The sequence below is a fragment of the Anneissia japonica genome, unplaced genomic scaffold (assembly GCF_011630105.1).
Source record: "Anneissia japonica isolate Jap-2015-1 unplaced genomic scaffold, ASM1163010v1 scaffold165_len1371125_cov188, whole genome shotgun sequence".
NCBI lineage: Eukaryota > Metazoa > Echinodermata > Crinoidea > Comatulida > Comatulidae > Anneissia > Anneissia japonica.
Genome location: NW_022697648.1, coordinates 1,212,298 through 1,234,306, shown reverse-complemented (window position 1 = coordinate 1,234,306; position 22,009 = coordinate 1,212,298). Strand labels below are relative to the sequence as shown.

General features: G+C 31.8%; 1 protein-coding gene and 1 long non-coding RNA gene across 7 annotated transcripts in view; one reads left to right on the top strand and one right to left on the bottom strand.

Annotated features, from left to right (window-relative positions):
- Positions 1-1,692: 1,692 nt before the first annotated feature.
- LOC117102302 (ikaros family zinc finger protein-like) lies at positions 1,693-21,666 on the bottom strand. 5 transcript variants are annotated; one of them, XM_033242569.1, is made up of 2 exons: positions 21,596-21,666; positions 1,693-5,547 (listed from the first exon to the last, which is right to left on the bottom strand). In XM_033242569.1, the coding sequence occupies exons 1-2, from the start codon at positions 21,596-21,598 to the stop codon at positions 3,304-3,306; spliced, it is 2,247 nt and encodes a 748-aa protein (XP_033098460.1). In that variant the 5' UTR covers positions 21,599-21,666; the 3' UTR covers positions 1,693-3,303. The 5 variants fall into 5 exon arrangements, with proteins under 5 accessions (XP_033098460.1, XP_033098462.1, XP_033098458.1 ...); XM_033242571.1 differs by lacking the exon at positions 21,596-21,666 and adding an exon at positions 19,798-19,816; XM_033242567.1 differs by lacking the exon at positions 21,596-21,666 and adding an exon at positions 18,211-18,363.
- LOC117102303 overlaps positions 8,133-22,009 on the top strand; it is a 44,386-nt gene continuing 30,509 nt past the window's right edge. Inside the window, exons 1-2 of one of the 2 annotated variants that reach the window (XR_004444389.1) lie at positions 8,133-8,180; positions 18,895-19,120. This is a non-coding gene — a long non-coding RNA (uncharacterized LOC117102303). Of the gene's footprint in view, positions 8,181-16,142; positions 16,360-18,894; positions 19,121-22,009 lie in introns of those variants that run through there. The other variant, XR_004444388.1, reaches the window with a different exon arrangement.

The following is a 22,009-nucleotide window of genomic DNA, read 5'->3' as shown; positions in this document are numbered from 1 at the left end:
TGTATACAAAACGTGCATATATACTCTAATAATACACAATTCATGCCCAAATGTCATTTGATCCCATTTATATAAAATAAAATTAAAATATAAACATAAAAACATGCCTGCTGATTACACAATCATACACAAAACAATGCAGCTTTTGTATTTAAAAAAGAATAATTTCAGAATTTGATCAATTACTAAAATCTAATAACAGTTTTATGACATGCATCGATTCTCATCATCAAAATAAAACTACCCTCCTCTGAAACAAAAATCCCCCTTAAACAGAAATGCTGGTGGCAAAAATTACCCCTCCCATAATTATATGACAACTATTTTGAAAAACGAGAAATATTTGATAGACCATCAAAGGGAAATGTTAAATTATATCAAAACTGATTGTTATATATTTATTTAATCTATATAAGGATTGTAAATACTTTATATGCGGTAGACGAAAATAAGCAATTTTAACTGTGGTCAGTCAACATAGTACAATACCAAAAAAGTGTACATAATAGTCCAAACCAGATAAAACCATTTCCAAAAATATACAGTTAGTATTCTCAAAAAAAAAAAATCCAAGATTTTTTGTTAGTTGACCATTTAATTACACCAAAGTTCAATGCCAATATTAGCAAAAGTTATTTACTGGCTAATATTGTCCCTCTTACACTATTTTAAAACTATTTTTAAACCACAGGTAAGTGACCGAAAGATTAATGTAATGCAAAGAATGGACAAGGAGCCTGGTTCCATTTTCTCTCTATTTTTTTCTGACAACACCTGGACAAAGGCCTCAGTTAAGGTCAATGCTGCCCAATAAAAGGATAATTCCCTTTGCAGACTAAGGTCACGGTGTCTGTTAGGAAAGCGAAGCTGGAGGCTAAATTATGGAGTGGCTAGTGAATATGATTGCATCAGGCGTAATACAGCCAGCGTGTGGCCAATTCTATGGCCACCCTAAGCACAAGTCCAGGTCAACTTAAGTCCCTTGTGATATCACACTTCAATTTTACGTGAGGTCAACCTACAATTGCATTTTGCTTTATACAAAAAAAAATCCATCACATTATAGGAATATGCATCTCAAATTAAAATTGAATTTTATCATTGATTCCTAATAATTTTGGCAAAATATGAGAAAATAGTAATATATGAAAAAGATTAATGCTTTCATTTGCTGAAGGTCTGATCAAACTTCTACTAGAATCTGATCATGTGACAAGCTTAAATATGGTCATGATGACATCACATCATGACCATATATAGGCACATCATGACTATATATAGGCATACAACAGTTTTTTGTCAAGTAAAATTTTATAGGGTGTACAGAGCTTTGGAAATAGGAAATCATTAAATATTAACTTTAATGGTACTGCATTTTGTTAAAATTTAACAGGTAATGTTAAGGGAAGAGTGGTTAACATTTTAGGGGTTCCTAGTGATTTTTGTCTAAGAATTTGGCGATTGTTTAGCAGGAAGGAAGCGCCTACATCCCAGGAAATGGTGAAGCTGAAATTGAGTGTTGTAGCCAGTGATAAGGGTCGTAAGGTAGTAATAAAGGTCACACTGTTCATTATGCATAATTGGCATTCAAATCTACACAACCAACAAATCATAATGCAGCGACGTTACAGTAATTAAAATGTTTTGAAAATAATTAAGAAAAATGAGAAACTGGAATGACCACACTAATGATGGTGTTTTGAATTACTTTTTATTTGGAGAAATTCAAATGTTGTAGATGATATATAGGAGATTAAAATATTTTTGTTTAATCCCTAATACTTCTGGAGCACTGATATACTAATTTGACATCATGAGACATCACTTGGATAACACTCCAATTAGTTTAGTCCGTAGGGGTAGAAATACGTGTCCAGCGAGCAACCAGGTTTAGTGATTTGATTTGAAATCACATTTTTATAGAATGTAGCATGCATAAAGGTATTCTGTCCATTCAACAGGAACTAAAAAAGCCCCTGAGGAAGTTACATTAAAGCAAGAGGAAGCTGGACATTATGAAGTATGAAAAGGGCTTTGAGAAATTCCATACACATACAGTACCACTGGTAATATGGCAAATACTTCCTAGATACAAACATGTGCACATTTGTACACAGGAGGTAACTTAAATCAATAATTTCATATTATTTGAAATATTTTTTTTTAAATTATAAATATATAGGATAGATACCGTAAGTTAATTTGGTTTTGAAGTACTATAAAACTGACCTTTAAATCTAACAGAATAATTCCTAAAATTACATAATATACACATAATCAGTAAATATGTATGTATATATGAGTATATATATATATATACATATCACATATTAAATGTGGTATGAAGAAACATCCCCATGTATTAAACAGTGATACAACTCCATACAGGTTTATGTGATTTTGGTGACAGATGTCACCAAGATGTTACCGAGGTAAAAATTTTATCGTAGATAATTGAGGTAGATAAGTTGAAATTACATTCAAAACATTATATTCTCTATGTTAGACTCATTTAAGAACATTTCTCGTTTTCCAAAATTGTTTCATAAATGGTAGGACATGACAAGTGTCAAACACTACCCTAAACTTCAATATACATACATACGCATATATAAATATACTGCATGTATATATATATATATACATATAGATATATACATTCATTATATAATATGTATATATTCATATATAATATGTATATATGTTTTTTTAGGTACTTTCAATACCTGTTCTAGTTCACTTCTAAATATATCACTTAAGTTGCGATTTCAGAAAGGCACAAAAATCAGCTGATCAAAATGTAAATTAGAGAAAATAAAAACAAACTTATCAAGATTGTAACCAATCAAAATATGTTAATCTTCTGGATTTGATTGATTACACAAATAAAAAATATCTTTATAAATAGAATGGCTAAATATTATGACTTTCAGGGAAAAAAGTTAATTGTTTTTAATCAATTGCAATTCAAGTCCAGTTACCAAGGACCCTGACCGATCATCCTTACAGGTTCAATTAAATTTATATTAAATAATGCATCAGTTTATATTATATTTCATCTTAACTCTGTCATTATATCATATTTGTATCCTTGTAACAGAAATTCAATTGCTTGTTCTACATTTCAGAAATGAGAAAAATTTGAGTTGCACAATTTTAAGATCATAAAATCAACTAAAAATAGGAAAGTCTAAAGGTATAAAATTTCGAAATTAAAAACCATTCTTTGTAGGTTAAACCATATCTCTAGATTTAGTAAATATAACATTTAAAAAAAGATTTTTTTTTTTGTGCCACACGAAGTTATCTGGTGTGCTGACTTCTTGTTATATGACAAGTGAATTCGATTTTGTCACGACATACATACTGACAAATGCTACACTGGAAAGGATGTTCGGTGCCGTGGCAACTCATGTGTAGACTAAAAATGACCTGTTCAGGGAACATGGTACCACAATACGGGCAGGTCTGTATGTTACCCTTAGAAGCAAGATTCTCATCGGTATCGTTATCTCCTGGAATCGTTTGAGTCTCAACGTTTCTCTTCCTCATCTGATTCGCATGAGGGCCTTTCTCGTGGTGTAAACGGTAATTGTAGTGTGACTCGTCGGAGCCTAGATGGTAGTCCGAGGCTTTAGCGAGGGAATACGATGAGGTATTAGTTATGTCTGAGGCAGCTTGATTCAAAGAATTCTCTGTATGATTAATATTTCCTGAGGTAGAAGTAATAAATGCATTTCCTGATAATATACGGGATTTCATAGGGCGTGACGATAAGTAAGGGACATCCCCTTCGGATCTCCCTGTTAGGCCTTCCTCGTACGCTTTCCTAGCAAGCGCTGCTTCTCGCTCACGATTGATCTCCATAGTGTACCGTTTCCCAAAAGGAACCGGAAGTGGTGTTGGTTTACGTTTGCGTTTCTTTGCACCAAATGGCTTCTCTAACATTTCCTCGTAGGTTTTTTGTTGGAGTTGCAACGGAGTAATGACGGAGATTTCATTAACAGTTGAAGGTGACGTGGCTGAAGTAGTATTGGGTGGAATGTTATCAGATGGAGACATAATGGGAGAGGTAATTCCACCGGGGCTACTTGTTAGTGACTGGACATCAGAGACTACAGGTCCGCTATTATCGCTGGCGGCAGAACTCTCTTCCGCACTCAATTGTGCTGAATTTGAAAAGTCTATAGCGACAGCCTGCTCGTTAAGACCAGTACCATTGTTATTTCCTGAGGTAGATTCACTGTGCGAGGCACTGCCTCCAATTGTTCGGCTTGCATGATGAGGCAAGTAGCCATCCGCTGAACCCGGTGATGTACGAGAACCCTCATCAGCCATCGGTAAATCCTGAGTATAAGAGTTTGAAGTTGAGTTTGGGGTCGCACCGCTGTTTGGCAGGGGTACGGAAGATGAACCTGAGTGATTAAATGTATTATGGACCATATGGTGTTGGGCAGTAGAGTCAATGGCTGCTTGCTGGTATTTATTATCGATAATGGGCGAGACGTTACCCATCCGATTTATACCGACAGAGTTTGTCAAAACTGTACCAGGAAACACAGTTGTAAGAGATGGATTATACATACTGTTTATGTCCATATTCTTTGTCGGACTAGTCATCTTGGTGGTGCTATTTTCGCGGTTAATTTCATCTTGTGTTAGAAATGACCCAAAATCAACATTGTACATCGCTTCTGGGTGCTTCTTTTTACGATGGGTTACCAAGTTACACTTATATGGTGTTTGGTACAAACATCGATCGCATTTAAACATTTTAGCCGTACCCGTATGAACAATCAAATGGCGCATCAAACTACTACGAAATGAGCTACTAAATCCACAAACCAAACATTTGTACGGTTTGTTCCCGGAATGCACGTTCATATGTTCGTTAAGGTGCGTTTTAGTCGGAGCAATGTATGTACACAGCTTACATTGATAAACCGATGGCTGTCTATCACCACGTGCTACGCCATCCTGATCAACGCCCTCCAACATACTCTGCATGTTTTCCTGAGCTATCAAAGAATCATTGCCATTTGTGCTACTATGATCGTCCATTTCCTCCTCGGACGGCGAATCCGGCCCCTTCTGTATATTTTCCCTGTGAAGCTGCATATGTTGCAATAGAGCATTTTGATAGGCACTGGCAAACCCACATTCTTCACACTTAAATGGCTTACGTCCCATATGGACATTCCTGTGTTCCTCTAAGATTTCGGCAGAAGGGGCAATAAAGGTACACAACTTGCACTGAAAAGCATCTCCATTGTCCGACGGTGAAGGCGGCAACTCCTGTCCCATGTTATTTTCCTCTTCGGCGTGTGCATCGCCGTTCACCTTCACAAGATCTGGTTCCTCTTTTAGCTTTGTGTTGCTGGTGTCCCCGTGCAATGGGGATTCATCATCATTAAGGGGCTGTACTGTACTAGGCATACTTTGGTCCTCCATACAGGGGTGCCACAAGGCTCTTTGCTTTGCATGAGGTAGATTAACTGCAGGAGGGAGATAACGTATGGTATCAACCTCTCTGACTCCAACATGAGCCTAAAACGAAAAAGAGCAAATGATAATTACTAACGATATAAATTTGTAATAAAAAAAATAGAAATATAACCGGAGTATAGGACTTCAAGAGGTCCGACTCTCGGAGGCTTTGTTGTAACGAAATCCTAATTCAAAATGTACTACCACGAAATAAAGGGCATCCTTCAAAAGGCAAGTTTCGAATTCTAATACAGCGCCCCCTACCACATGGCAGTACTTTTTTTAAATGTTTCATTCTGTGCATACAGCATCAAGGAAGTCGGATCTCTTCCAATTCTATGCTCTTTGATATAACACTGAATTGTGAAATATTAAAGAATGACAAGAATTATTAATTAGTGGAAAAATTTTTCTCATACTGATTTTAAATTGACAGCCAATAACAAACTTAAAATATACAAAGAGTAGCAATTCAAGTGTAATTTTCAAGGTTTTTTTAAATCATTTTGAAGAAAATATAAAACGGTCGTACAACTTCCATCCCCACAAAAGAATGTTGTCAATGTTAGATCGTCATTCTGTCATCTTCATTAGTTGACACCCACCACCAGCACACATTTTAGAGTCTCATAAAAGTGCTGTAAAACATACATTTTCTTGTACGTGTACTGTATCACACAACATTCAAATTAACAAAATATTAAATTCTAAAACATTAAATAATATGTCTTTTTTTTTTTTACTTCAAATCATAAAAATCATTCAGGGGTAAAAAATGAGTCAAAGTCAATGATGACATCTAGATTGGCTGAGCAAGTCACTCTTACTTTTTTTTTTTTTTATATTGCCTGGCACACTACTGTATTGAAATTTCAAAACATAACACCCTCCAAATTATTTTTTTAAATCATTAAAAAACCATACATTTTTGTTTTGTATGAACATCCTTGAGGAGTGTTGATTCATTGTTTGTAGTTCTTACAGTACTGTACACCATAAAAATGATGCTACAATAAAAACATGTTTTTTTGTAGTTTGGAATTTAAACAAACTCATCAAAGTTAGTCATCCATCTCAAACACTGACGTGAGAATGGTTTACCGTACCTCATGATAAAGAACTTCTAACAATCAAATCAGTTGAGTATTGTATTCATGCAGTATTCTAACTTTGAATGAAAATGCTAAATGGGAAGGCTGAATCAGTTTTATAATGCCTCTAAGGTACATAATATATGAAACATATTTACTAATATTTTTAGAAAAGTGCTGTAATTTCGTGGCTGCACCAGATAAATGGTTACAAGGAATGTTAGTTGATGGCCTATGATTATTTTGGGCAGTTTGTATATTTATTTATTATGTTTGCTCTATTTTGACCCCTTCATGCTAAGTCAATAAGATAAGCTGACATTCAAGGTGCTTAATTGACTTAAATAATTCCTAAAAATCATCTTAAAAAACAAAGTACCCTTTAAATCTGGTGATAGTGCAGTATACAATATGTCACCAAGTTTTAATTTATAATTGTTTCAAGATTTCGAAGAAAAAATTACAATATCCAATCAGTCAAGCAACAACAGAAATTGAAGGCAAACATGTAATAAAAAAAAAGGGTAACCATTAGATATCATTAATTTTTAAAAATGTCAACTAAAATTGTACTTTCTTTTAGGATAGTTGTTAAATGTTTACTATATTTTAACAAGATAACAAAATACACATTATTTCAGCAAATCTGGTAAGCATAACATGTAGCACAGTATTGAATTTATTTAAATTAAGTTTTCCGATTGAACTTTTGAGAAGGAAAACAATGACTATGAATACAGAATGTACTTGGAAACACTGAATTGAGGCACCTTCGGGATTACAGTATATTTAACTGGATGTGTTGTTTTCCACAATCGTTCCCATAAAAACATGTAAAATGAGAGTGTTACCATTTGGCACAGTTTTCTAACTATAATTTCTGATAGTGAGAATCGGTTAATTTGGATCTTCAAATTGTTCAAGGGAATAGAATTTGTTAATTTTAAATGCTAAGAATATCTTCATTCAAATTACTGTAGTTTGTTTCTAAAATTGATACCATAACAGGTGTGCATTTAAGAATGGCCAAATCATTATGTAGGTCATCTGAGTAGATAATTGTAGGCAATGCATAAGCATGAAGATTTTTTTTTTTTGAATTGCAAATGCAGTAGTCTATAGTAATGAGATGTAAAACCAGCTGCCTATGTATATAATTATAATACAATACTCAATGGAATAATCTCATTGAAATCATTCAATACTCTTATGTTCTTGTCATATGATGGAAGAAAAAAACAAAAACAACTGTATTTACAAGTAATGTAATGCTACCTAATTTTATTTTCAATGATATTTCTCTATTTCGTTGGTGTGAAATACACCAAATACAGTAACTTTGAATAATACTGTAACAGTTCGATTCTCATCTAATATAATGAATGCATACTCAAATAATAAAATGGAGTCTCAATGAGAATAACTTTAAATAATAATGAAATGGTTTGATTCATGTACCATAATGAATGTGTATTCAAGTTTAATAGAAAGGATTTGTTTCTGTAGCTGAATTGCAGTAAATTATGTTTCCTTCAGGCATGATCCCACCTTTAAGAATCACAATGGGGCCTAGGTATTGGGGGACAATGTACAAGGGCAAAGGTATGTGTAGATTGTTATTCTGGTTTTAATGCATTTTCAACATCAATACGTAGCTCATTCATCCATTCATTATCATTACTTTAGTCGCCATTTTAAAAAGTCAAATGATTATACCACTAATATCCAATTCAATTTAACCAAACTTTCTTTTTTTTTTTCTCTCTTGTATATATTTTGAACTCATTTGTTTTGTTCCACTACATTGCCCAACCATTTGACAATGGAAACAATGTTGATTGTACTGTTGAAATTCATAAAATGTTCAAAGAAAAGTGGTTGTACTTTATAGTTGTCAATTACATGTAAATGTGATTTACTCCCGTTTTGTCTGCTGCCCACCTTCAAATTAGATTGGTTTTGAGTAACCAAAAAAAAAAAAAAAAAGTAAAAAAAAAAAAAAAAAAAAAAAAAAAAAATCCTCACTACATTTCTTAGTGGGCTATTCTAATAACCTGTGTGATGTGGCCCTAATATTCTTTTTACAAATTTCTTCTAGCAAAAATGTTATTTTTGTGAATTTCTTTTTGGTGTGAGTAAAGATAAGAGAACACAGCCTGGCTCTTTTCAAACATCTGAATTCATTTTATCAATCCTTATTTATAATAATGTGTAAACCCCAAAATCAACAGATGAATGCCCCCACTTTCCTGTCTACAATACCGAACCTTGACTCACTTCCTATCTCTATTGCAATTATAAATTCACTGGCATTAACATCAGATTTACATTATAATGGATATGAATGGTAGTGTTTTCATTGTATCCATATAATAATTCTATTATGATCGTAAACTATATATTTCTATTGTTTACTTTTTAATGTATTTATTTTCCATCCATTACATGGATGAAACAACAATATGGTAATTTCATATCATTTTCAGTGACATGGATAAAACTATACTTTTGCATGGATACAAAATATCAATTCAAAGGGCAGTATTCTTATATATTTTCCATTAACATGGATTAATCTACCTGTATATACAGTAGTATAATTATAAAATTAAACTTGTATACTATGTTTTTCTATTGCATACCCTTTCAATATTTACTAGATACACTACAGTATATATCATTTCTATTACATGGATTAGTACTATACTCAATAAACTACATCTTTATTGTTTATATTTTAATATCACTACCATATCTCTATATTAGTGTAAAACACCACACTGCACAACCTACTATCTCACAGAGATTCATGACTTTATCCCAGGTGTTTTGTTATTAAATGCCAAAAATAAGGTAGATAAAGAGGAGAAATAAAAATAACAAGGTGGCCTAAAAGATGAGAAATGGGAGTGGGTGGGGGTGTCAATATAGACCTACTTATTTTTAAACACCATTGAAAATAATTTCAATTAATTATTTTATTACATATATTTTATTTTGATAATTGTTAATAGAATATCACATGAAAAATAATGTGATTCTATAACCATAGTATTATATGGTAAAACAAATTAAACAAATAAAAAGTATGCAACAAAAGTTTAATAAATATAACAGTAATATAAATATGAAGTATAACTCATAGCATAATGTATATAAAATATATATATAAGCTGAAGCTCACAAGGGTCAGCTATATAGAGCACTCATTATTAATATATATAGTGAGTATTAATGGGGTGAGTGTAATAAAAGAAACAATAAACTGGTGCTCAATTATGAGGCCTTACCTACACTGAATGAACATACACCAACTGCCAAGCCAATTAAATATGTCCTATTTCCACTGTGTACTACTACAACTGTACTTGTCCTGAGTGATTGGAATGGCATAACTACAGGCTAACTTCAGTCACATACCCAGCATTTGGCCTTTTGTTATGCATATAGCCAGAAGATTTCATGCTTGACTTGAGAAATGAATGTACTGTAGAGTACAGTAGACAAAGTGCTCACTGCACTGCAAACTGGTGACCTAAATGTCCTACACTTTGATGATGTTAAGCATCAGGCTTGGCCAAGGTCAGCTTGGTACAACCAGTGACCTCAACTAAGCCTGCTGGCCATGCGTGGCATACAGTTCAACATGCATGACGTACTGTGCTGTAGTTCATGATGCTAATCGCCCAAACGACTACATCAGAACGAGCAATCAGTAAATCAAGCGTGCATAATCCTCTGTAGTTCTCTCATGTAATGATTCACATAGCCTTAAGGCCACCTCCAGGTAAAGTTTGTTTCTTGATAGAATATAAAACCTCCCTACACTTACCATGGTGATCATCTTACCATAACACATTTTTCCAGCAGTAAAACTGACAAGGGAAGTCTTGGAAGCTTAAATTTATCTAAATGTTAAAATAAGTAGAATCTAATGGGTTTATACATATATTGTCTTTTCCAAAGTAAAACCACATGAGCCTAGCAGCATCTATGTTGACGCAGTTAATAGAATTATTATTACAGTATCAAACAACTCTGTATTCTCAAATCTAAAAATCAGATCTGGGGAAAAAATCCAGGGTGTTTTTAAATAAAAATTCTTAATTTTTTTTTCTCTATAAAATCAATTCAAATAAAAAACTATTTGTCCATTGCCTTTAAGTAAAATATGAAAATTCTTTTTCCACTAGCAAAAAACATGAAACAATTATTTATATATTTAGCCCCATCATTGAATAATTGGTAAGTTTCCAAAGATATTTTTGTTATTGATACCTACTGTAGATGGCCAGAATTAAAATTCTCATCAATCATGCTTTCATATTCAAAACAGTTTCTTAAATTCCATCTTGAAAACATGTTAAAAATATCATTTAATGTCGTGGGAAATGGAACTACCATTGGTGTTATCATTTTAATTTCATATAAACACCATGGATAAGCAAGACTAGATTATAATAATAGTCAGTGCTATTTACTGTACTGTTCAAAGGCTTTTCATATTTTTTTATACATTTTTTACTAAAGTTCAAGGTACTTGTGTCATTTTATTCCATGGTGCCTGCATGTATTAGATTACATTAAAACAATAAACATTTGGTGATAGACAGTCGAAGACAATCTCCAACAATTAAATTTAATTTATTTTCCTAATTGGTTTATTGTTTGATGTTAATAAACATTACATACTATCTGAATTTATACTAAAAAAAAAAATTAAGCATGCTTCCTTACAAAATCAACATGGTTTGTTACAGTTCAAAGTTTAACAATGGACTGTTGGAAAATATTACATAAAGCATGTTGGGAATGTACAGTACAACATACAGGAATGTACCAGTAAGAATCTTTTCTATTTCAATTATGTCCATACACATGGATTAAACTATCATTAAAGACCTAGCTGCATATTGGGGGGAAAATATTTCTAAATATTCATGAATATTAATAATAATTTACATAGCAATTTATCATTGGAATTACACCAAGGATAAGTCACAAAGTCTGATGGTTTTTTTTTCTAATAATAATAATAATGGTCGACTTATAGAGCGCATATCATAGAGACCTTTATGTGCTTAATATAAATAAGAATACAAATATAATGATACTTAACTAATCCTAATCCTTAAACTAAGCATGGTTTGGCCGTTGGCTCCGAGGAGTTCATCCGCCCTTTGTGAATTGGGCAATACACAGAGAAACAATCCCCTACACCTTTCCGAAGAGTGAACTATGTTCTTTAACGTGCACATGGGTCACATTGCACACAGGACCAATAGCTTAAATGTCTTTTCTTGAAAAACAGTGTGCTATCGTAATATGTAATTCAGCACTCCAGCAGGAACACAACCAAACCAGTGTCCAAACCTACAGTACTCTATGGTTTAGGGCACACAAAATGGCTAGCACCAGTTCTAGCCGACTGAGCTAAATGTATTATTTTTATCATTAATTTCCCATAACAAAACCTTCATTTCACTGGACTTTACAGTAATTTAAAAAATTGATCAAAGTTAAGTTCAAAGCAGGTGTAGAGTTTTGCGTAGGAAGAACAAATTAGAAAACGCTGAGTGTTTGTCAGGGGTTCTGATTATGTTTGTGTATGAGTATTTAATTGTAATGACAAAGCCAGAGCGAAACATGCTTCACCGATTGTAAATAGTCACCCATCTTTAGAAATAATACAACCACCAGAGGGCCACATTCAACAAAATTAAAACTCTGTTGCTACACCAAGAGATTCACCTCCAAATTTATATTAAATAATTACTGTTCCGTTTACTTGTTACATAAAATTTCTAAGCATTTTTAATTGATAGCCTTGAAAACAACCTTGCAAAATATTAGGATTCATTTTTCTAATGAGAATTGTTGTGGTCATGTTCCGTATGGCTCCAGTTAATTTGGAAATTCAATTACAACTGAAATTTTAATTCATGAAATTGTAATATGGACAATCAAGAAACATATTAATTAACACAAGGTATAAATATTGAATAGGTAAGAAGAATGAAAATTTTTTACATGAAATGAATACTAATCATTGTGGACATACATGACCACCATATTAAATTAATGCTATCTTGACAATGTAAATTAGTACCAGCATAATTTCTTAAATTATATCCTTGTTTTAAAGATTGTATTTTCAAAATTATACCGTATTTATTATATATAACATTTATGATAGTCAACTTTTTGGATGAAAAAGTACAGTACAAGAAAATGAACATTTCTAGTATTAAAAATAGGAAGAAGTTAAAATAATATGTTGTTAAAATATTTACAAAATATGTAGTTTTGCATACATTCCTATATTCTTGAAGCCATCCTGTAAGTCATTCTGTTAATAACACACTGACCCACATTCAGCAATAATCAATAATTATTCTAACATTCAAAGCTGACTAAACACAGAGGATAGTTTACACATTAAAACAATAATAGCTTAACTATTTAATATGAATTATATTTTTTAATTATACTTAAATTTGAATAAACACTATGAAATTTACACATAAAAAAATAATAACTCTAGCAATTAATAACCAATGCATTATGATGTAAAAAATGTGGCATCCTATAATTAAGCTTCAGTATATATTCAGAATTACATAAAATGGTACTGTATATACCCGTGTATAAAACAACCCCTAAATTTAAAAAAAATTTTCTTACGATATTTGTATGTCGGGAGTATAAGGTGACCCGCTGTTTTTTTCTGCTTTTTATGGTCTTGATTGGCTAAAAATGGAGGCAAATGCAAAGCTAATCTTCCAAATAATACCATTTTATGAGTTTTTCATTGTTCATAAAAATCTTATTTCCCCGTATTTAAAATTGCGTTCATTCATACTAACATTTAGTGGTTTCATTGCAGTAGTAAAATCGCGTGTTATGGACGATCCGCACATACGACAAACATGATTAAAAAAATCTAAAATTTGTATGTTGTGCTTATAAGACGACGCCATGTTTTTTTTTATCGTAGTTTGTTATTTTAAGCCTTGTCTTTTACTTTAGATGGCTCAATTCTTATACCATTACACTATTTTTTGGTGGTAAGTATAAAGCTATCCAATTTTTCTTTGATAAAAAGGCTGTCTTATGCCCATATACGGTCATGATGCGCCTATATACGGTCATGATGCGCCTATATACGGTCATGATGCGATGTCATCATAACCTACTTTATATTAGGCATGCCTCATCAGATCAGAAAGATTTTTTTTAATCAATTTCAAACTTGCTCATTTTGAAATAACATAAAAATTATCAAACTAAGCATAGAAATTAGTGAATTAAAAAAATGTTTTGAATTTTATACCGCATATGATAAAAATTATAGAAATACTTCCAGTGATAAAAATGTGGGCAAACATTAATACACTAATTTCTAATTTCTCAATTTGATCATTTTTATGTTGATTATCTTTAACTACCCAACATTGACTTCCAAAACATCTGCGGTAACTGCAAATTAATTATTTAATTACTGTAATCATTATCATAACTATGAATATTTCTTGGCAATTTATAGTTTATATTTCTTAAAGAGATTTAAATCAAAATATCAAATTTAATAAACTATAAATTCAATAGGACTTGCAGATGAACCCTTTGAATATTCAAAATCAATTTAATTAAAATTTGATTACTGTATACACAAGGAATTGTACATATAAAATGAGTGTGGAGTGTTTCACATACATGGTTGTGTATGTCACCCATGTCCTTGGAATTTAAGCATTTAGATTATTAATAATTATAAACAAGAAATCTGGAGGAGGAAATTATAATTTGAGTACTTGTATCACACACTTAATTATAAAATATTTGATCCACCTACAAATCCATTATCAGTTAAAAATTATGGAATAATTAAAGAGGTTTCTATTCATCAGAAAATGACCTAAAATTAGTTCCAACCCCCATACACATGTACACAATTTAAATAGCAATAAAAAGCATGTCATCGGTTGAGTATTAATTAATGACCCAAGCACATGAATACACGCCATGACGACACGCGCATACATGTAAACGATTAAAATAACTAGGCCAATGCTATCTACTCTACTTCCGGATATATCATGAGCAAAAAAAAAAAAACAGCAGAAGTACAGGTTTGTGAGTCCTTGATAATCCATTATAATGAGGGTTTAATAACTAAGGAGAGAGACCTTGTACTACGCAGTAATAATAGCTGTGCTCTACTGTATTAGTACTTTAGTTAACATTTACCTTTATTTCAATTCCGCTGATAAAAAAAACAAAAAAAACAGTAATAATAGTGCACTAAGGTACTTTAGTATAGTAGGATGTGTTAATATTTACCTTAATTTCATTTCCGTTGATATTAAAAAATTTAAAAAACACGATCACAAGGAAAATATATATTTAGTAAATAAAATAATATTAATACAACAATAGTAACTTAACAACAAATAATTTTTGATTACCAATTCCAGTTAACGGCTTGCTGAGCCAGACAGGGCCAGGGTTTTGCCGAACCCCCTTTTCGAGTGAACTCCTTCTGATAAATTAAACTACCCCCTAAACGATCAAAACAGTAATGAAATTCGTAATTTACATGCTAGGATTAAAGGGGCTACTGACCTAATAGCTTTGGATTCTACTAGGGCACAAAAGTACCCTGGCACCTAGGTATCCCTTCACCTTTGGCTCTCAAAGGAAACTGCCTAATAAGGAATCCTGATGACGGGTCTGGAGGAAATGACAAAATCAGATTTTTCATGTATACCACGCAGTACAAGATATATTTTATTCACTAACAACACTCAACTACAGGAAGGGAAGTTCATTCGATGTAAGCATCACCTATGCCACCTATTAAACTAACATTTACCTCAATCTCAACTGCTTTCCTTGTGAGTGGAATACATTGTTTTTGGGAATAGACGGAAGTAATATATAAAATAAAGAATGAAAGGAAGTTTACACAATCTGAACTTTTTATGTAAGGATGTTATCTAAAGCCAATGAGGTAGCTTTGCATTTCTACATTATGTGCTTTGAATGTATATTTTTAGTTACTTAGTTGATGTTATTTTTAAAGACAATTTTTTAATACCATGTTTCAATAAGACCAAATGTGTTTTATACCTTGAAAGTTCATAAGAGAAAAGAAAAAAAAGTAAATACAATTTTATTTTTATTTAAATCATTTTTCATAGGATTGCAACATAAGGGTATATATATTTCCTTAGGATTTTTATAGTGTTAAAAAAGGGTACATCCCCAATGAAAGATTCAGAAAAGGTATGAGAAACATGATTTTTTTTTAAAATTTGGAATAATGGTAACCTACAAATTTAATGTTGTGATAGCTTACAGTTTCTTGAACTGATTAAAGGGGCTACTGACCTAATAGCTTTGGATTCTACTAGGGCACAAAGGCACCCTGGTACCTAGGTATCCCTTCACCTTTGGCTCTCAAAGGAAACTGCCTAATAAGGAATCCTGATGACGGGTCTGGAGGAAATGACAAAATCAGATTTTTCATGTATACCACGCAGTACAAGATATATTTTATTCACTAACAACACTCAACTACAGGAAGGGAAGTTCATTCGATGTAAGCATCACCTATGCCACCTATTAAACTAACATTTACCTCAATCTCAACTGCTTTCCTTGTGAGTGGAATACATTGTTTTTGGGAATAGACGGAAGTAATATATAAAATAAAGAATGAAAGGAAGTTTACACAATCTGAACTTTTTATGTAAGGATGTTATCTAAAGCCAATGAGGTAGCTTTGCATTTCTACATTATGTGCTTTGAATGTATATTTTTAGTTACTTAGTTGGTATGTTATTTTTAAAGACAATTTTTTAATACCATGTTTCAATAAGACCAAATGTGTTTTATACCTTGAAAGTTTATAAGAGAAAAGAAAAAAAAGTAAATACAATTTCATTTTTATTTAAAATCATTTTTCATAGGATTGCAACATAAGGGTATATATATTTCCTTAGGATTTTTATAGTGTTAAAAAAGGGTACATCCCCAATGAAAGATTCAGAAAAGGTATGAGAAACATGATTTTTTTTTTAAATTTGGAATAATGGTAACCTACAAATTTAATGTTGTGATAGCTTACAGTTTCTTGAACTATCTACTAACCATAAACAAAGTAATTAATGCCTAGTTATGTTTGGCTACAAAAGAATTTTAATTAAGGTTATTATAAGATGTATTCTCATTAGGGCTTGTAGTAATGAAAGCGATTTACGTTCACACACACACATAATTGGATGTTTTCTACCAACTTTGTTGGCAAGCACATTAACTTAGACTTGTGCTGTGGATCAATCACCTACCAATGGGGGAGGGGGTATATTCAGAGGTGAGAGAGTGCTAATGGGAAGGCAGGGTGTGATGTGAAAGTCAGTAAAACAAGGTAGGAAAGGGGGTTATATGAGGAGCATTAATTGCTCAGTAAATATTCAGTTGTAGAATACCTGCGGAACATGAATTTTATCTGGAGGGGGAGGGGGAAGAGTGGTTACATCCCAATTTTTCCCTTTAGATCACCACCCCCATTAAATGAGTACAACTTGAATAAATAACCTAATTAATTATCATAATTAAATAATTAATGCTTTATTTTGTATGTACAAAAGACAAATAGTTTTTTGTTAACGCTGCTATAGGAAACCTGATCAATAAATACAATTTTGTTTCAGTAAACTAAGTAAAAACTTTGTTTTAATTTTCCAGTTTCCACACTCAACACCCAGAAGCCAGCTACTTATAGAATGGAAAGTAAAATATAACAAGTATAGATATAAGAACAGTGGGTGCACTTCTAGGCACTCAACCGTGTGCTCGGGGTTCGAATCCCACACTGGACATTTGCTTGTGTCATTGGCACACTATCTAATATCCTGTGTTACAAGTAAACAGAAAAATGTTTTGCTCATTGACCTAGCGACATGAGTCGAATAATGAAATCATTCAAGATGATGACATTTTTGTCTTTTAAACACCTGCTCAGGCAATTATGCTAATGAGACCATGTAGTGAAAGTGGACTGAATGTTGTTTGTTGTTCAGTAGCTGATAATGGCATGTTTCTTGGTAAATGACTCATGTACAGCAACCATAAAATAAGTCAATGACCTTATTTAAGTTTATAAGAAAATTTGATAAATTTAATAGACTAAATATTAATCATAATAACCATATGATAGCTTTATATAGCCCATAATTCACAATATAAAATATAAGTAATTAAGATAATTCTGTAATATAATATTAATTACATAGTTATCTAAGTTAGTTTAAGAGAATATTTAGTTAGTATTTAGCTCATAAATTTATACATTTTTACTATGATGCTCATTGGCAAATTCAGTGAAAGTAGTAAGCAAAGAATTAATATAAATGAAGAAGCTTGGGGTATGGAGGTGGTGGTGGTACTATGCATCCCCTTCAATCCCAGGGTCCTAGATTCAAAACCTATGAAACAACAGATTTTTTTTTTTCTCACGACTAAAAACTACTCTATTCCTAAAGCTCATACGGGCGTAGTTCCTCCAAATGCACTTTCTGTTGGGAAGTGAAAGTAATGATAACAGAAAAAAAACACAATCACTTACACTGGCTATTCCACATTCACTATGATTAAGCAAGTGCTGTCGGCTGGTATTAATGTATTGTTCTAAAGCATTGTAAGGGAATGTACAGTAACTTCCTGCAAGATCAATTGGGAGTACTTCCAGTATACCACGTTTGTGGTAGATAAACATCCAGAACATCCTGGTACCCAAGGTAAACTTTACCATGAAAGACCTGGTCTGTATCCTCTGTATGCTAAATACTGTACAATCATCTAAGAATAACCTTCTGATAAATCCATAGATTATTAATTTCAGACTCAATGTCTGTTTGAAGCCAATAAACATGAACAATAATACTGCAGATTGCATGTACATTAGGCCAAAAAGAAACTATGCTTTGAACAAACCTGATTGAATCAAAATTAGGCTAGCAATTTTTTGCAGAAAAAAAAAATCATTTTTGCTGTTACCAAAAAGACTACTGTAAATACTTCACAATTCAAAACTTTAAAAAATAAATTACATACTTTTATAATACATTTGATACAGACAGGTTAGTAAAATTCAGATTTTACTAATTTGAATTTCTTCTCTCTGTACATGCATTTATATTTAATTACAGTAAATGTATAAGTAAGTATTTTTTTTCCTATTATACAGAATAATTTAAAGGTTAAAAAAAACAATTTGAAAAGGTTATATTATTGTCTCTTTCCACCCAAGGGGTCATGGTAGGAGCATCTTCGTCACAGCCCAGGTTAATGCAAATTCTACCACACACAAGATCAAGTCAATATCTATTTGTATCATCATGTCATCTGATGGACCTGGCAGCATCTAGCAAGTGTGTGGACACATAAAATGAAGACCTAAGACAACGGATAGGATACTCAGTGCAGTACAACACACTGCAGGCAGATTTGGAATACCTAACTCCCTAAGAAGAACAGTAGGTTGCACATTTTGTATGTTTGCTAACATGGGTCTAATGATCAGGGGGTAAATAACACTGGAAACTGCACAGACACATAGTCTTCTGATTAATAAAGGAATATAGAACCCATACCTATTACAAAATCAATTTCCTGGACAAAAAGGATTAGCAGAAAAAAAAAATCTCATGGTGAACTAATTAATTATAATTTATTGTGTTCCAAGTATAGTAGGTCTATAAATAATATCATAATATACAAATCAATACCTCTTGAATACCTGTAGTACTGTACCCCATCTATCTCATCTCTTAATCTGTCGACATTTGAAAAAAAAATTTTAAAAAGGTCTTGGAAAAAAACGGTATTGAATTTACCTATCCTCAACATGTTACCGATTTGACAACCAATCTGAACAGTCATTGTGTTCCAAATACAGTAGGTGTAGAAATAATTACTATAAAATAATAAAAATTTATACCTTGGAAATTATGCCAGATCCATCTATTTTCTAATAAATTTGATGACATTTTCGGGAAAAAAAATGTTCCACTGTCTTAATATACTGATTCTTCTTGATACCTTACTGAGTTTACAGCTAATACAACTTATCAGAAAATTTATAATAATCCTAATATTACTTATATATCCAAATATAATGTCTTTCTTTAATTTTTTTTTTCCTTGCACTTACCATTTTTCCTGTGTTTCTCTAACTCCCACTAACCACAAAAAAATGTAAAATGAATTTGCAGATTGGTCTTTACCTCAAAGACCACATTCCCATGAACCTTTTTTGGCCAGACTTGAAATTGAGCGCTATTCATTATTGGTAGTTACTGTGCTTGTGGCGACATTAACATTGCTTCACAAATAATACAGAGGTAACATATGAATACAGCACTTTTGGCTCCATGCCAAGAGCATACGCAGTTTGAACATTGCGAAATATGTTAACTTTGCGACACTCATGTTATTGGCAAGTGGATATTGGCTAATGTATCATTTATCGTATTCATTATGTTCACTAAGGGTTAAAATGAAGGCAATGTGATACATCGATATAAACATTATCGTTATACCATCTGTGCTAAACTAAATAAATCTAAAAACTTCATGCTCAAAATTGCTTACTTCTGAAATTTAAGCAACTTGTTTCAATTGAACTTAAAAAATGTATTGACAAATACAAAATGACAAACAAAATTCATAATATATAATTTTTAAATTACATACAAATTAAATTTTTATGTTTACATACAAATTATTAGCTTGAGCATAGAAATTGGTGAATTTAAAAAGTGTGTTACCCCGATTTTTATACTGATGATGATAATAAACATAACTAGAAATGTTATATGCTGCACATCAAAAGCACAGCCTCCCTACATGATTTTTAAAACACTTCCAGTGACTGGACATGTTTCTATCATTTTCTCGGTAGAATTATGGGTAAACATTTTTTATATACTAATTACTATGTTCAAGTTGATAATTTTTATGTTCAAAATGAGCAATATAATTTCAAAAATGATCTTTTTTTGTATATTGCATGGGACAATTTACAGTACATCTTTAAGACAAGAAAATATTTACTTCACTAATTACAAAAGCATAATTAACATCATTCTGATATTCTTAACATGGAACCTTAAATAAATTTAAGGACTTTTGTAAAAAAAAATCTGAAAATTGCAATAAACTTTTTTATTCTACGACTATGTAATTGTTGAAATGTTCATCCATTTTTTCATCATTTTTAATAGAGTTTAAATAAAACATCTTATACTTTATTCTTTCCTAAATCCTTCCAACCCCATTTACGAGTTTGTTTGGAAGTCAACATTGTGCCTCTTTCATAATACGTGTATATAACTGTTTTAAATCAATTGCTTTTAAGGGTTTACAAAGACAGTACATCTTTAAAACATATAAATAATAAATCATGAATGAAGCCAAGTTAAAAATGATTGAATAATAGATTGGACTTAAAGAAACACCAAGTCTTATGAAATAAATGTTTATGTTCCTATAAGTTCACCTTCTGTTTCTCCATTTGTATTTTTTACATTCATAGATCAGAAGATAAAATCTAAAAATGAACAGTTCCATAGGAAACAATGAAGGGACTGAGACAGAAAAAATGATAAATGAGACAGAAAAAATGATAAATGAAAGCTAAAATTTAAACATAATATAAATAGCTAGAGAGTAGACAAATAATCTAATATAGAATAAAATTATATACATGACAAAAAAACAAATAGCGATTGATGTTTGTAAAAAACAATATACAGAAAAATATAATGTTGGCAATATTATTTTCAGCATAATATATTAGTTCAAATGCGTGTTCCACATACAAATTATCGACATTTAATCAAGAAGAAAGCGATTACTGTTCAAGGTAAAATTTTTAAAACAAAATCAATATTTGCATTGTACATAAAAAGGTGTTTTAAATTTGATACTAGGCCTATGTTCTCGCTTACCATGTTTGTATATCGCTACCAATACCAATGATCATCTACATGCTTCTAATTCGATACCTTGGACATCACATTCAATACTAATGCTCATTGGTCCCACCTGTTTGACCTAATTCCTGATTGGTCGAACTGGTATACATAGGTAGGCTGTTCTGATTGGTCAAGTGAAACTTTATGCTTCAGCAAACTCATTGGTCAACATGCATGATTTGCATATATTATGAATAACTACACCTACCAGCTAGTTACATTTTAGGAAGGAAAGCACATACATAATAATCATAAGGCCAGTCCAATTATCAAATTTTCCTTCTGAATCTTGTAATAAAATCTTATCAATTGAAGGTTAACAAAAATTTCTAGTAAAATTGGTTCCTCTTTCTCTTCTTCTTTCATAACGATAATGTGCAATAATAT